Below are 16,554 nucleotides of genomic sequence, written 5' to 3' on the forward strand. Positions count from 1 at the left end.
TTCGGAGTGGTCACTCACTGCTGTGGAGTTACACGGCAGGGAGGGCCGGAGCCCGACCGGCGGTTTCTGCCCGGCCTGTCTGGACGCCGAAGACGGAGTGCCCTCCTCAGGTATGACGCCAGCTGTGGTGACCCGCTCTCCCTCTCTGCTCTCTGCTCATCTCACTCTCGGGTTTCTAAGGGCTGTCACCCTGTTGAGCCAGGAGCACAGTTGGCCCTTCCACTCAACCTTAATCAACGGCATGTCATGTCACTGGTGCTTTGCTTAGCTGGGCTTAAGAGTCCCATTACCGTCGCACAGTCGGCTCGTTATATCTTCCAACCGGCGGGTACGCCTAGGTCAGAGTATCCTAGGGAAATCAAGATGAATTAATATGCGCTCGCGATTGGGCTCAGACCAGTAGTTCTCATATCCCTGGCAACTGCCGCCTGGACCCTAACATGTCCAGGGAGCGAAACCTGAGCTCGACACAACGCAACTGTTTACACAAGATCGATCCGTTGCATCCCAGGAATGAGCTGCATCAGCTTCTCGGGCTCATATGTGAATGAGTTTTGCGGATTTCTGATCTCCTCCTCAGACGTATTTTGGAAGAGGCCTAAGGATTCCATGCGCGGGTCCCTGAAGAAGGTCTCTCCGGTTCTGACGTCCTCGAGTCCTCTCATCCATTGCCCTCTCTCGTTAGGCGCCCAGACCCCTCGGATACCCTGTGGAAGTGGCCCCAGGAGTCCCTCACCATCCGCGAGCCCCTCTACGTAACATTCCGATACTACAAGGAACCTATCCTTGTCAACCCTTCTGAGCAGCATTGGCACGCTACATCCCACGATCGCCCAGACCTCGTCTCCCGCTCGCACCGGCGGCGGCGCCATTCCTATGTGGCCTTCGTTGCCCTTGAACAGTCGCCTGTCCGTGAAGTTGGCGAGTGCATTCAAGCCACTAGCGAAAGGTGTCCCGGGGTCCAGCTCACCGGGGGAGAATGGATGTCCCATTACCAGCTTCTCAACGAGGCCTGATATGGCTTTCGAAAGCGGCCATCCGCCACTCTTGTTGCTGCGACGTTCAGCAATACTTCCATTGACCAATGAGTGCGCGTAGGCTCGGACCAGGCTGCCGCCGTGGGGATATGCCTCGTCGGGCTGCATGGTCGGGAGGATTCGCCGGTATACCTGGATAGCCTCTGTGACCGGGACCCCACGGCACTCGGTCCAATTGGGAATCAGGTCGGCCGTCTGGACCACGTCTCTGCGTCTGCCGAGTACCCTTAGAACTCCTGAGCCTGCCAATTCATGCCAAGCCCCTATGCGACAGCCGCCGCCCTGCCACTTTCGACCGCTACTGGCCTTGACGGACCAATCTGGTACCCAGCTGGGACGGGCGGTGCCCAACACCGAGGACCCCTCGTGAAACTCGCACTGAGTAAGAATGTCGAGTGAATCCAGAAACCTAGAGAGGTATGCCGACACGACCTCCTTGTAAATGTCGACCGCAGGCCTGGTGTAGTCCGGGAGGGGCCAAAGTGCCCGGTTAGTTGGCGAAACTAGTGACCGGACTGCGAAGATCCGATCTCGAGGGTCCTGGCATAGTGTCTCATCGAAGCGATCACGCAGGCGATAAAGACTGACAGGGTCTTGAGAATGCAACCCCATGAGCAATCTGAGCCGGTCGGCCAACAGAAAATGTAATCGACCGTCTTGGGGAATTGGGGCTGTCCTACCCTTGAACGAAATGCAGTACAATGCACCCCGAAAGAACGACCATGGAACCTCCTTGTCCCCGCAGAGGACTACGGCTGACGTAGCGAGGTATATCTCCTGTCGGACCCAGAGGCGATCGAACCATGGCCGGGACAGCAAGTCGAAGATTGGACGCCATAGCTCCCCCCTGACCGGGAGAATCACGCTGCGGTCACTCAACGTCAGGTCTGACGCCCCGGGTGCGCTTTTCATGGCATCGTCGTGCCAGTTCACTTCGATCTGAGACCCCAGATGCCTCATGACCTCTACGGCGGCGTGACTGTCGTCTTGCGCCGGCCCAAGCCAGACGACCACTCGGCTCGCCTTGGAATAAATGTCGCCCATCTTGGCAACTTGCGGCCCCTTTTCCACGTTGTCCTGCTGGTTAATGCAGATTGCGTCTATCCACATCACGCGCGGCCTATCGAGAAGGCGCAGGTGGCGCAGAGCGACCGCTAGGTTCTGCGTGACTGGGAGCCTCGCTGTGCCGTGGTAGTTACTGCCAGGACAACTTTCAGGTGAAGCGTCCGACAACTTGTCGGCCACCTGAATGTGCTGGGGGTTCTCGTTCGAGCCCCAGACGTATGACAATGCCTCATAAAGAGGCGGACGATCGGGGTCGAAGCGAGCGCATGTCAGGCTGACCAAAACGTCCTCATGAGATTCTCCAGGGTGAATGGCAACAGTTCTTATGCAACCATCGTCAGGAAGAGGATCATAATGGTAGTCGGTCATGTTGCAGGGCGGGACTGGCGGCGGTTGCAACTGCAGCTAAAGCTGGTAGCTCTTAAAAGCAAGTAAGCGTGGACTTGATATACTGAAATAACGGGCGAATAAGGCGGTGATGTCTATACGGCAAAAAGGTCGACCGCGCGAAGCACTGTATTGGGTGGCTGTTGAATAGATTTGATGACGTTGAAAAATCTTAGAGGAATTAGCAACCGCAATCGGTAGAGGTGCCACTTTTTGCTGCGGCTAGACTGAAATCCTATAACTAATCCTAAAACTCGGGCGAGTGAGGTGAGGATGCACAGCAGTAAATATTTGCCATAGCATTTCTTCTTTTTTCATTTTTTATATTTGCAAACCTTGCGCAGAATTGCAAGGTAGTAACTTAAGGTACCAGGGCCTGCCCTCCCACGGGGCGAGAACAGCACCCAGTATCTTACGGACACGCTTCAGGGCACACTCTAAAGACTCAGACCTCAAGGCGTTGGTCACGTCAACAGTGGGACTTGGTAGACCACTCACTAAAGGCACGGCAGTCCATATTTGCAAACCTTTAAAGCTTCACAACTAACGGATATCATTACTGACAGAGATTGTCTGCAAGTCTCTGCCTTTAGGCTCGCTTGTGACAGTTTCAACGGCAGAGATCGACAGGTGTGGCAACTTGCGGCAGCATCTAGACTCCGTCCTACGTGACACACATCTATGACCGGCGTCCAATCCTTGATATGACCAAGTCGGCAGTACCAACTTTTACTTCAAGAAGGCAGTACCGTCACCAGAAAATCATCCAACAGTCATAATTAGGCCACTCACCAACTTCAGACTTGCGCACACATATAGATACACCAGAGACAACCTGCAACAATGCCGCTATGCTCCCTTACAGCTGCACCACCATCAGCGTTTTCCAACGGCACATTCCTCACCAACCGTGATTGGGAAGCCCATCTCAGCCAATTTGTCGAGGAAGGAGCTTCCACCCCGGCCACCTCTCATGCTATCTCATTCTCAAGGGCTCTCCACCAACACGGAGTGCCGCCAAAGTAATCCCGCAGGAGCCCACCACCCACGCCGGACCGTCTGCTGACGACGACAGTGGCAAGCCCGACGAGGCGAACGTACCCTCATTGTGTTAAGCTCATGCCCACGTAGTCATGAATTTAGGGACGGCGAGGGGCGCGTCAACTGGTGTCTATAAGATTACTGTCAACACGCAACACAACAGCCGTGACTGTATTGATCCCAAATAGGATAGCTTCCTACAGGACAACCTCCTGACCTCCTGTGCGATAACCTCCTATATGACGGACGATCTCTCTTATGAGATAACCTCCTACTAGGACAACCTCGTTTGGGATAGCCTCGATAAGGGCGGCCTCCTTTCAAATAACCTCCTTCCAAACAATCTTCTATAGTAGGTTCTCTTGTAGTATAACCTGGCACAGGGTAATATGTTGCAGAATAACCTGTTGTTGAATCACCGACAATTGAATAAATGCCCATAGGATAATCAAATAAACTTGGATAGGTTAATAAACTAGCAAGAATCAAGGTTCGGAAATGACACGCTTGGCGGCCTGAGGACCTATGAGGCCAAATTGCCAGGTTATTGAAGGAGGAGGAGGAGGAGGAGGAGAGTGACGATCTGTGCGGATCCTCGCCGGGGCGCGAGACAACGGCCAACAGTGGGAACGCAACGGAATGCGCCGTCATGACTTGCGTCCCCAAGGATGTTGGTGTAACCAAGGAGCCACCAGGCCAGACGGAGCTTGCCGCCGCAGTCGCAGACCAGGCGTGAGCACAAAATGCGTGGGCAGCGGTGCTCGGGAGGAAGGAAGAAGAGGCCAGATCAAATTTCCTAATCCGGGAAACCGTCGAGAACCCATCTGTGTCGGCACGAGTCACTCACCCCCCCCCCCCCAAAAACCCGTGCTTATCCCACCTCACGGCCGTTCGCGGCAGCCTCTTAAATCATGCCCAAGGAACGGAGCGACGCTCTGCGGCGGCTCGATATCAAGTTAATCAACCAACCAAACCCCCCCCCCTTCCCCAGTCTCCCACTAGTAAATCCCCCGCCATCGTGCCCGCCCCGAACTTGGCCCACCCCTCCATCCCGCGGCCAATCTATGCAAGATAATAGAGGTGCATATCGGCCCCAATGCGGGAGGCGGGCGGGAGTGGGGACTGGACGGAGGAAAAAATGAAAGAAGGGGCGTATACGTCAGGTTAGGTGGTGACAGTGCAGCACTCGGTCCTGCAGCCGGGGACGCAAAAGGCAAGAATCCTGGGTGGCAAAGGAGCGAAGAATGGGCCGTGATGGAGGGGAAACACAGCATTGTCTAGATAGACGTGTATGAGTGAACGGGCGAGAATGATGCAATGCAATGCGACGCATCATCACCCTCTCCCACCAAAAGAAACCAGTCACGCAGATAGCCTGACTGAGACCAGTCTCCGATTCCCGGTTTGTTATCTTTCCCTCCCGCTTCCATCCTCCTTCCTCGGCGCTCTAGCCTACGCAACCTTGCGCGCGAGGGCGGACTAAAGAAAGCAAGCCTTGCCAATGTATGCTGGCCCGGCGACGTGTGCCGGGTCCCCAGGACCCTGCAGGACTGACGTGCCCACTCTCGGTGCTATTGCAGGAACAAGGGGGGGAGAGCACCCTGATTCCATGCAACTGTGTACGTGCATGCTTTCCGTGTGATGATGATGATGATTTGTGCAGGTAGGCATGTAGGCGCCGAGGTATTTGTGTGTCAGGATTGCACATGGACACTCCCAATCAAGTACAAGACACGAAGCTTCTCACACAGGTTGACAAGAACGCACAGTATGTGAGGCACTCGCTCAACACAACTACACACCAGCAGGAGATCATCCCACAAAAGAGTGTCTTATGACAGGTTACTTTAGAGAACCTTAGCCTATAAGTACATGTTACATAACAACATATTTGTCCCCTTGGGCAATATGTATAGGAAGTTATGTTATAGAAGTTTATCCAACTTCAGTGTATCTTATAGGGAGACACCTTTCTCTCTCACACACATAGACTTACAGACACACAGAGAGAGAGTCAAGAGAGCCAGTCATCGAGTTGACCAGAAGGATGGATAGGCAGGGGACCAAGCCCCGGAAGCCTCACCTGCCCACTGACGGGTAGCTCTGTTCAGTCACTTCACACATAGCATACACATCATTCATGCATAGACTGTAGCACTATAGGTAGGGTACACACATAATTGCCAATGCGTTCGCAGCAGAAAGAAGACACAGGCAGAGCAAGAGCAAGAGAGAGAACCCACAGGAATTTGATAAACTAATTCCCCACATACTTCTCACCCTTCATGCGCCCGCCAACAGCAAGAATGTGGAATCTTAGGATATTCAGCTAAGTTCTAAGTCTACTTAGACCTAAAGAGAGCACAAAATAAACCTGTTCGGTGGGTGAGTGACTGACACAACATACAGCACCTGGCCAGCCAACCACACAACACAACACATCATGACATGACATGGCATGACACCTAAAACAAGAAACAAAAAAAACCCCTCCCCGCCGTCGACACGCTTTCCGTTTCCGCAACAGCCGGGTGTGGTTCGGCGCGGAGGGGCAAGGGACCGGCGGGCGGCCGTGCGGGTGGGAGGGGAGGGGAGGGGGTGGGGCGACCGCAAAAAAGTCTAATCAGCCCGCCTCCGGGATGGGCTCCCGGTTTCAACTTTTCGCTGGTTTGTTTTGACACGGGAAAGTTTTGCCCTCCTCCTCGTACCGGGTGTTGTGGGAGACGAAAGCGAGAGAAACAGGAACACCCGGCCTCTGCTCGCGGATCGGGCCCATTGGATGGGTCAATGTGAACCCACAGAAAATGCGATTCAGATCTGGTCGCAGAACCCGAGCGTCTGGGTCCACACAACATGCTTTTCATGTTTCGCCATCAGACGGGGAAGTATTACGGACGGAGACGGTGCGCAGGTTGGAAAACTGCGTGTTTGTCAGGGAGGCAGCCCGCCGCTGGCACGAGAAGGGCAGGCATGTTTCTGGTGGTTGGTGATGAAAAAAGACTTTTGTTCGCTACCTAGATACGGCGTGATATTTCCAAAATCCGCCATCCTGATCCAGCCCAGCGCCCGTAAATGATGATGATATGTGGTATAATACGTCCCTAATCCTGCCTCGCCCCGAAAATGCTGTGGATAAACCATTCAAAGATGCCGCACGAAAAGAGAAGAAGAAGAAAAATAAACATAGAAGGGCCGAGGCCTGCGAAAGTGCACGTAACCCCAGACCCAGGCAGAGCCGCTTTCAATGCGCTGGCCTGCACTTTGCGTCTCCTCCAAAACCACCATCAATTCATAAATCAGCCATCGTCGGCTGCTGACTTGTGTGCGCCGATGCCCTTCTCTCGTCCGTGCGGCATGCTGATAACTGAGACGCCGGTCCAGTTAGAAAATAAAGAATCGATCGATCGAAACCGACGCCATCCGCGATGCGCGCATCACATGAAATCCTTTCGGTAGGCAGCAACATGGGAAAAAACCCCCCACGCCGTGTTTAGCCGTCATCGTCGTCGGCCTGGTCATGACTCGTGCCCCATCGCCGTAGTCCCGGTGCGGGTAGCCAGCCCCCCAAAGGTGGAGACGGTGGTAGCGCCCGTGGTAAGCACGTCCGGAGCTCCCACTCGAGGTCCGCGTATGGGTTGGTGGGTATGTGATGGGTTGGAGAGATCGATGCAAGAAAATCCGCGATAAATAAGATGGAAAAGCCGATGGGCCGCAGCCACAGCGGCGCCGAGGTGGGAAGCGAGGCATGGCCGTAATTGGCAATCACGCCGAGTCGGACGTAAGCAGCCTCCTCCCAGAATAGGCTGAAGTGACGACGTGCTGAAAATGTGACAGAGCACGCCTTCCCGCCCTAGCTTGCTCCTGCACCACGCACCCCGTCCAGGGGCCATGTCACGCTGATTCAGCCACCCAGCTGCATGTGAGCTTTCATTTCCAACACGCACAAAGAGCGGCTGAGCGCCAAGACGTGGTCCGTCTCTTGCGTGCTGGGTGTTCACATGACCAGCAAACACATGCACGAAGCCGCGAGGTGTGTGAGAACGTGGCCAGGGGGTGGTGTCCGTGTGCCGTCCGTGCCCCTTTTTATCTTGATCATCACCGGCTGGTCATGGGCGTCACAAGCTCGATGCTCTTCGGTCGCGAGTACCCGCCAGGACGGCGAGATGGCAACGGTCGGTCCGCCGTGCCCGGCGAGGCCATCGTGTAGCCGTAGTTGTCGTACGTAGAGTACATTGAGGTAGGACGCGTGCCATAGGACGTGCTGGGGCTCGTTGCGGTGCTGCGCGAAGTGAAAGGCCAGACGCCGCTGGGGTAAGATCCAGGCGGTGTGGGAGGACTCGTTTCTCGGATGGACAGCGACCTAAGCGCGGAGATGGCTGACGTGTGATGGCTGGTGGAGGTGGGCGACGTCGGAGGCGAGAGGTGCAGAGAGTTGGGTCTGGAAGGTGACGCCCTGGGGATGATATCCTTGGGCTCAGGTGTGCCTGCAGCGTAGAAGGGGTAGTTGTGACTGGAACGGCCACTGTGACCGTGACTCCTAGGTGTCATGCTTGAGACCGACACATTGTTGTGGTCCCTGGCGCGACAACTACTTTCCTGTTAGTAAGGATGGAATAACTTTGTGCATGGGGAAAAGATCACTCACGATTCAGAGCAGTATAGGAACTTCTCATCTTGAGGGACAAACTGCTTCTCGCAGGTCATACTAAAAACATCGCCCAGTCAGCCATGAAATCCACTGCAGAGCGCAAATGCGGGGGGCCCAGCACGCCGGTGTCCGGTTCCCTTCACCTCCACTTCCCCAAAAGTTGCGCCCCTGTTGGAGCGAGCGACCTCGCAACCATGACTTGGTCAGGGGGAAATAAAGTGCGCGTAAAAGGAGAGAACAGACTATCGCCCGGCGCAGGAGTGGTGCGAGATGCGACGGCGGGGTGAACCGAGTCAAACTTACCAGAACTGCGGGAAACTCTCTCTTTCGTGCTCGACGGACAGCCAGTACTCGTCGTCCATGTCTCGCTCCCTCTCCCGAAGGTTCTTGCCCAGCTTGTGGGGGGTTGTCCTCCGTGTCATTGCAGGTCGCGTAGACTTGTGCCTGGTAGACAGGTCGGAGACGGTGACGGCTTTCCTCACGTCTGTGGTAGAGGTGTTTGTAGACCCGTGGCCAGACTTCCTCCGGTGGTGGTGCATCAGGTAGGACTGGGACTGCGAAGAGGCGATGGGCCGGTCTTGTATGCTAATGGGAGCGAGCCACACTGCTCGTTGGTTGGCCCTTTCACACCAAGGGGTCCTTTCCAGGACGTGGGGAGGGCAGCGGGGTCCAATATCTGGGACAGGCCAGTGGTTCGCTGCTGTGCGCTCGACGGGATCCCAATTTGGTCCGTGGTGTTTGGTTGGCTGGTTTGGTGGGTGGCTGCCAGCGGACAGACCAGAGACGAGGCAATCCGAAGAGGGTGGTGGTGGGCGCTAGGGGTGCGCGGGTGCGGTCCTTATATGCAGCAGGCTGAAGATGGGTGTGATGGAAAGACGGGTACTAGTAGACGGATGGCGTGCGTCGAGGTGGACCTGTGAGCAGGAATTTGCAGGAATTTGCAGGACTGTGCTCGTATCGACTTGCAGGTGGCAAATAGACGTGAGGAGTGCGGTGCAGGAGGGAAGAGAAGGCGACGATGATGGCAGAACAACAATAATAAGGGAGAATATGGCAAGTCTTCCTGACTCTTGCACAACCGCTGATAGCAGTGTCGCGTCGAATTGCGCGATAGATAGCGTGGGATGGCTATTTGTGCCGTGCCGTTTCTGGGTCCTCGGAATGTCTGGGACTGACTAATGAGCCAGACCAACGGCCTGCCTTGCAAGCGTTGACAGCAAAGTCGACGTTGTTGCCCGCTAGAGGGCGATCGTAGCAGGCTTGCCAGGGATTCCGCAGGGCTAACACGGCTCCTCGATGAGGTGTGACCGCTAGTGCCAGGATGGGGGAGGTACGGCGAGCCCTACAGCTGCTTGGATGCGACGGTCGGTCGCTTCCTGGAGCGAGGCCGGCGGTAATGGTGCCAAAGTATAAAGAGCCCGGCAGGTGTACAAGGTGGCTGACCGTAGGGATCCGCGGTCAGTGAGGGCGTGTTGTTGTCGTTGAGATGACGGCAATGCAATGTGTGTCTTGTCCTCCTGACGGGTTCCGGGGCGGACGCACGAGACTTGGGGCAGTCTTTGCTACGGTTCCGATGCCGATGCCAATGCCAATGCCAGCTGTGACGGGGCGAGCGAGCGGGTGATCGCTGGTTCTGTGTTGCCGTCTAAGGTCCTTGATAGACAACGGAGTTTCCGGGGCAGTCCAAGCCAGTGGGATTATTATGGTCCTGTATCCTGGATATCCTGTGTCCTGTGTATTCTATATCCTGTGTCCCAAGACAAAAGGCAAGTTATGGCAGCGCCAAGTGGGAGAATGGATTTCCTTGCCGTTGGTTTGGTCCGGTCCGGCTGGAGGTTGGTTGTTTGTGTGTTCTCGAAGCTGTCCTGCCAGAGAGACGCCGAGGAGATGGGGCCGGGTTGGATGTTGTAGTTGTTTGTGTCCTGTGAGGAACCTATGGTCAAGTGAGAGGCCAAGTATTTAGATGACTCCGTCTGTCTGCTTTGCTCTGGCTGCCGGGAGATGAGGGGGATTCTCTGTGCGAGCACGTAATAGCAGCAGAGCAAGAAGTCAAAGTCAATTGTCAGGAACGAGAGTCCGGGAACGGGATGGCGCCTTGGGGATATAATAAGCAGCTTGAGGGTTCGGTTGAAACGAGAGACACTGCGTCAAGTTGCAGAAGAGGAACAGAACACTGGGGTACCAAGCACTGTACTATCTGTGATGTGTGGTGTTTGGTATGCAAGGTGATCTTGGACGAGGAGAAGCGGCCTGCCTGGGCTCGCAGGAACCTGTGACTCTTTATTTCGCTCTTGCACGATGAGGTGAGCTGCTGCTGCACTTTGCTGCTTGCTTGCTTGCGTGCCCTGCTGCTGCTGCGTGCTGCTGCCGCCAGCCCAGGAACAAGGGCAGGGCCCATGGGCAAGGGCCAGCAAGGGACTTGGGCGACAGTAAAGAATACGGTATGGGACCATGTACCTCCCCTCCCACTTCCCCCTCCTCTGGGCCTGGCATCTCACAGTACAGTACGCAGCAATCAATGGACGCTCAGGGAGCTTGGGGCGTGGGTGGATGGAACCTCAATGGACCTGGATGGACCTGACGAGATGCACGTTGCCCGCCGGTCTGAGGCATGATGTCGAGTACTGGTACGTGACGTTGCTGCTGTCCTTTGGGCGGGATTTTGGTAGCTGTACTTGCGTGCACCGTGGCATCCTGGTACCCTCGTATGTACTCTGGTACGGTAGGCCGGTACGTGCATTTTCCCTTCGCTTGAATGGGGCAGGTGGCCAGGTGCCCGCTTCCCATTGCCCAAGACATGGGGTTTCTTGGTTTTGGCAGTTGCAGCGTCGCCAGCCCGCCAGTCCGCCCGTCCCAGTGTCCCAGTCAGTCCCCACTCTGGCCGGGAGCCTTGGGGACTGCGACTGTTCCGATACGGTGAAACGAACCCAGTCCATTCATCCATCTCATCCCACCGTCACTACCGTCACACAATCTCGCCGAAAGCGGAACCGTTTTAGGGCCTTGGAAACCGCCAGAGTCTAGATCTCAGAGATTTTCCCTGGGTGTCCTCTTTTCCTGTCTGGTGTGTTTTGATTCTTCATCACGATTGCCTCGTGTGACTCAGCGCCACGAGTAACAGGTGCCCGTTGGCCTGCTATCGCGTTTGCGCAAAGATTGCAATGTCACAGCGCCCCCAAGCCCTCAGGGCGTGAGGAAAAAAAAAATTCTGCTCCAGGTTCGTCAGGACCAGGAACAGGAACGTGCCTGTTCCGAGTAATGACAAGGCGCCGGCAACGCGATATCGAAAGGCCCATTACGGAACAGGGCCAGACAGGATGGACAGGCAGTCAGTCTTGTCGCCGGCCAATACTGCATGTCCCGGACCGTGTCTGTGATTGGCTCGTTCTCACGCAGGCAGGCCAGGCACGTTGCACATTGCACGTTGCACGTTGCACGTTGCTCGTTACTCGTCGCTCGCTGCCTCTGGAGCGGGTCAAACAGCCAGCGAGCCAGTCAGTCAGTCAGTCAGTCAGCCAGCCTGCCAGCCCACAGGGTCCAGGGACTCCAGGCACAAAACAACCTGAGGACGAGATGCAGCTACATGTGCTTCATCACATGGACGATCGTGGTTCTCGTGGTTCTCATGAGTAATAGTAACAATCGACCAGTAGCCAGGACCACGTTCTCCCAGCCTGCCTGGCTGAGCGCAGCACGAACCTTGCGTTGGAACCTTGAGGGCCCCGCAACAGCACAGCTGGAGCCAGCAAAGCAGTCGCTCGTCGCTACGCCGGTCCAGAGAAGCGAAGATGCAAAGCTATTTTGTCCTGCCACCGTGCCATCATGGGCTATGTGGTACGCGGTACGCAGTATTCTTGCACGATGTGCTGCACAGTACACTACACTACACTACCAGCAAATGCATATTGCGACCCCCCTCCTTCCGCCCTCGTCATGCACCGAGGCTCGCGTGCGGAAGACCTCCCGGTGCATGACATGACAAACAGTGGCAGTATCGTCGAGAATCATGCAGCAACAGCGAATGATGAGCTGTAACCGTCGCACAGCTGGCAGCAAATCTGCTCAGCGCCAGCTGCCGCAGCTGCCTCCGGCGCCCTCCATTAGCTAAGAGCAACTCCAGCTCCCGGTGCCTGGCGATGCTTTCCCCAAGCTCCCCTGGCCAAGCCTGGGGCGATGGGGTGGGCAAGGGGAGAAGCTCCAGTGCTCCACGCGCGCACAGCACAGAATGCCGGTCCTTTGGGGTCGCGTCTGTCGGTGAAGGGCTCGACTTTCGATCGCTCCCCTGGCCGCACCGATCTGGCAGTCTGCGAGTCTGGGCTCGACAGTTCTGCACGTACACTACAAGTACAGTGTTGTGGTACGTAGACTACAACGCACAACAAAGCAACGACATGGTGGACCTGAAAATACGGGGTATGTCGGTATGCACTGCACAGTACCGTCCCGCATGTATCTGGGAACGAGGCCACACTGAGCCTGCCTGTCTGCCTGCCTGCACGCCCTGCACGCCCTGCACGCCCTGCACGCCCTATGGAGCAGAAGCAAGTACCAGACTGAGCCTCATCGATGGCGTCAGGTACCTCGACTATCATTGATGCGAACCTGGATGGAGCCTCGAGCCAGGCGCCTAGGCCAAATGGATGACAATGGTGCTACCGGGCTAGAAATCACGAATCATCAAGCCCAAACCGCATGACCTCACCCTTGATCAATGAAAGAGTTTCTCTCACATAACAGCCGAGCCCCAGCCGTGTCTCAGAAGGCCAGAAACAATTACCTCATATTCACCATCATAGACGAATCTCGACCATTTTGAGTCACGAGCCTATGCGTCTTTAACTCCGCTCCAAAGGAAACTTGCTCCCAGAAACTGTGCCAATGGCCAAAGTCTGTTCCTGACTTGGGCCTTGGCAGGACACCACCGACAACCGCTCTCCCCCCCCCTGCGCAAACCCCCTCGCCCTCTTCTCGGTCTCAGTTGAGAACCCTGATGACAAGCGCTGCCTTTGGTCAGGGCCCTTCCTTGCGAAGGCCGGCGTAAAATCTGGAGCCGCAAGGTTTTGACAGATCGGGATCGGCGTTGTTTTGCACGACACGGGAAAACATCAACACATCGACTTCCCAATATAGAAACACCACAGGGCTGAGGAAATGACAAACTTGGATTTACAGGACTGACGTTCACTCCCTCTGCACAACGTGTGGTCTACAAGCAGTTGAGAATGAGCGGTTCTCGATGGAGACATCCCTCCCTCGTAGGGGTGCGCCATGATTGACGCCGCGCCGTGGCTCATGAAGTCGATGCTCCGACACCATGCCCTGCCTCATTTTTTTTCTCATTCGAGGAGAGATGTTCACGCTGCATCAAGGCTTGCGCGTCCACTTGTCCAGCGGCAAGACCCCTCCACGCCCATTCACATCCATCATTTGGACCCTTTTCCTGCATCATACATCATGCGCGTTTTCTTGGTTTCGGACCCCCCAACCTGCAGTGGCCCAACCCGTTTCGAGGCAAAGGCCAGGTCCCTTATCTGTCAGGGCAAAGCGACGAAACGCAAAGCAAGGCACCGCTTTCAAAACGGCGCACGAAATGAACGGGCTCTGGATAGTTCGGAAGCATACGCCTCGGACGTTCGGGGGAGCCTTGCCCTATCTTATGCCGAGCATGCCCTGGTCGGTCCCCTGTCGGCCTCCGCCTGACCGATCATCGCTGAACCTGCCTCTTCGCAACAATTTTAGTTCTGGGAGCGTGGGGGGTCTCACGATCCTCCTCGTCTGACAATTTGTAGCTTCCCCGCATCTGTTTTCGCGTCCTGCAGCGACGGATACATCTGCCTGCCTGTGTCGGCTGGCAATGTCGAGCACACTACCTACGCAATATATGCACGGAGCAACGGAGGCGCTGCTCATGCATGTCTCGCGGGTTTCGATCGGGCCCAGAGCGGCTGCTGCTCTGCGAGTTGGATGCGTACTGCAGCACGGGCAGGGCGATCCCGGAATCTCAATTAACGGCTCGCGCTGTTATTGTTATTACTGGGATACTGATGCAGTCTTGCAGACTTGTGAGCACTATCATCAAAATCTCCTTCCCCCAAGGGCGAAAGATCGTCCTTTGTTTCATAGACCCGGTTCAGTCCGCCAGCCGACTCACTGCTCACACATGGTAGCAGGCCTGTAGTACCACGGCCAGAAAACCAGTACCGTTTTCAACACGGAAATCCCGAATTGGCATGCCGTCAGACAGGACGCTTGCAGCACTGTACCCCCGTATACTCGGTCATGCCATGCCCACACAAGGGTGCGGAAAAGGGAGCCGAGGAAAAAAACCGTCCTCGCTTGCGGCCCATCATGGAGAATTTCACGTTTCCACGCCCTACTGGCATCCACAGTGCAGCCCAGGGCTGTCGGGCCCTCAGGCCCAGAGTGCCCAAAGCCGGAGGCAGAGTGGTATTCCGGACGGAGCCGCTCTCTGACATGCCGCCGTTCCGGGGGGCCTTCACCGGCTTCCCGACCCCGTTCGAAGGGAGGGGCGGGCGGCCACCCGCCCCACCGGGGAGCGAAGCCAGGCGGTGGGCACCGTTCATGTTTCGAGAACACGTCTTTTCTCAGCTGGATGGGGACGACAAGACAAAGTTTAAAAAGTGCCACGCACGGGTACGGTATGTGTCAGTTCCGCCCTCTGATCTCATCGGCGCAGGCCCCCCAGTCCACGCGCCTTACCGCCCGTGGATTGTGCACCACGGATGTGAATTATCACAACCCCGCCCCGCTTCCAAGGCTCGAACCCACCGCTACCCATGCCCTTCTTCGCCTACCCTAGAATGAATCGTGGGATTTGCCCGCCCGGTGAGCGAGGGTCATGCCACCGCCCATGCTCGCGCACATGGCCATCCGGTGACTGACAGCCGCGAGAAGGAAAAAAAAAAGAATGGAGCCCGCCGGGGGTGCGGGCAATGGCAGGACGGGAGGCGGGCTGAGCGGTCGAACACCTGGGGCAAACTACCCTTTTAAATGGGGAATCTGGTGACCCCTTTGGGATGGGGCACGGGGCAGAGAGTAGGAAGGGATCTACGGAGTCAGCGGGCTGATGATGTGTCTCGTGTCAATCTCATCAGCTTCTCGAACTCTCAGGTTGATGAATCTGGCGTCGTACTTTTCCTGCACCTGCATCGCCCCTGCATTTGCTTGTTCACAGATGTTTTTTCTTTGTGTTTTGTGTTTTTGCAATGTTTTTTTTTTCCCCACTGTGTGTGCGCGCGTGTGCGTGTGTCTTGCAGGAATTATCGGGGTCGCCTCCCCTTGTCACTTTCCGCCGCGGCCTCGACGAGATGAGAGGCCCCAGCGTGAGGCATCAAGGGCGCCCAAGCGAAATCGTCCGCCCTACGTGTAACTTGGCTGAAATTTCACCCTAGCGGCAGCCCTCTCTGTGTGGCCTGCGAATCGAACATGAAGCCGGCCATCGTCAACTCGACGTGGTCGCCTGTGGGGTCTAGAGAACCACGAGAGCGTTAGGCGTTTCCACCTGAACCCTACATTTTGTAGGTCCAGGCCCCCAGGGAGGGGTGGGAGAAATAAGTTCTTTTCTTCTTCTCAGGGGCCCAATGTTGGAGACAAGGAATGGGGGCCGAAATCTTTTGACACGACCGACCAGCAAAGCAGAGCACGAAAAGTAACGGTGTGGAAACGGTCCTTGCTGTTCGACGCCCCCCGGTCCGCTGTTTCTGCCTTGGATTAGGAAATGAGCGACGGCCGTCGGTGCACATCGTCACTTCTTGGTGCGAGGGCGTGCGCAACGGGCCTCGAGCGGGCCTCTCGTTCTCGTCTCACACACACGCACACGCGTGCACATGCACAGGACACAAGAGCCCACCACCCCGGTCTTTTACTGGGGGCCGTTTCCCTCAGGGTGAAAAGGGTTCTAGATGTCCGGATTGACAGGCTGACAGCCGAACACAGCATCTTTGAATTTTCCGGCCGGTTTCTACTGACGCCCAAGCACACCATGCAGCAACCAATTGCAAAGTCATCCCGGGCTCCCACCCCCTTCCTGCTTTGCAGACCCTTCAGCCAACGGCCACTCGTGCCACACGTGTGTATGTGTGTGGGTGAGTGTGTGGTGTGTGCGTTTGTACGCACATGTGTGTGTATAGCGTGTGTGTGATGTCTCGCATGGGACTCGTCTCACCCGACACCACCTCGCAGCGCACAATATCCCTTTTGAGAACTCTCTGCCAGGCCCTCGCCCTGCTCAGCTGCAGGTACGCCGAATAGGATCCTGGGGAAAAGCAGGCGGGAGGGTCGCGAGGGGCAAGAGCCTCGATCCGTCGTGGTTCGAGAAGCGTGGCCCAACGACACACGCTTGGCCCAACTCATAAA

At 56.1% G+C, this 16,554-nt stretch overlaps 2 protein-coding genes across 2 annotated transcripts; both read right to left on the reverse strand.

The window, feature by feature from the left end:
- Window positions 1–482: 482 nt before the first annotated feature.
- On the reverse strand, window positions 483–2,471 carry INS49_005646 (uncharacterized protein; the record flags this gene model as incomplete). Its single annotated transcript, XM_043166425.1, has 2 exons — window positions 483–1,245; window positions 1,798–2,471. The coding sequence occupies 2 exons, from the start codon at window positions 2,469–2,471 to the stop codon at window positions 483–485; spliced, it is 1,437 nt and encodes a 478-aa protein (XP_043016986.1).
- Window positions 2,472–7,625: 5,154 nt separating this feature from the next.
- On the reverse strand, window positions 7,626–8,717 carry INS49_005647 (uncharacterized protein; the record flags this gene model as incomplete). Its single annotated transcript, XM_043166426.1, has 3 exons — window positions 7,626–8,118; window positions 8,176–8,235; window positions 8,482–8,717. The coding sequence occupies 3 exons, from the start codon at window positions 8,715–8,717 to the stop codon at window positions 7,626–7,628; spliced, it is 789 nt and encodes a 262-aa protein (XP_043016987.1).
- Window positions 8,718–16,554: the final 7,837 nt, after the last annotated feature.

Source organism: Diaporthe citri (assembly GCF_014595645.1).
Source record: "Diaporthe citri strain NFHF-8-4 chromosome Unknown scaffold_19, whole genome shotgun sequence".
In the NCBI taxonomy this organism is placed as follows: Eukaryota; Fungi; Ascomycota; class Sordariomycetes; order Diaporthales; family Diaporthaceae; genus Diaporthe; species Diaporthe citri.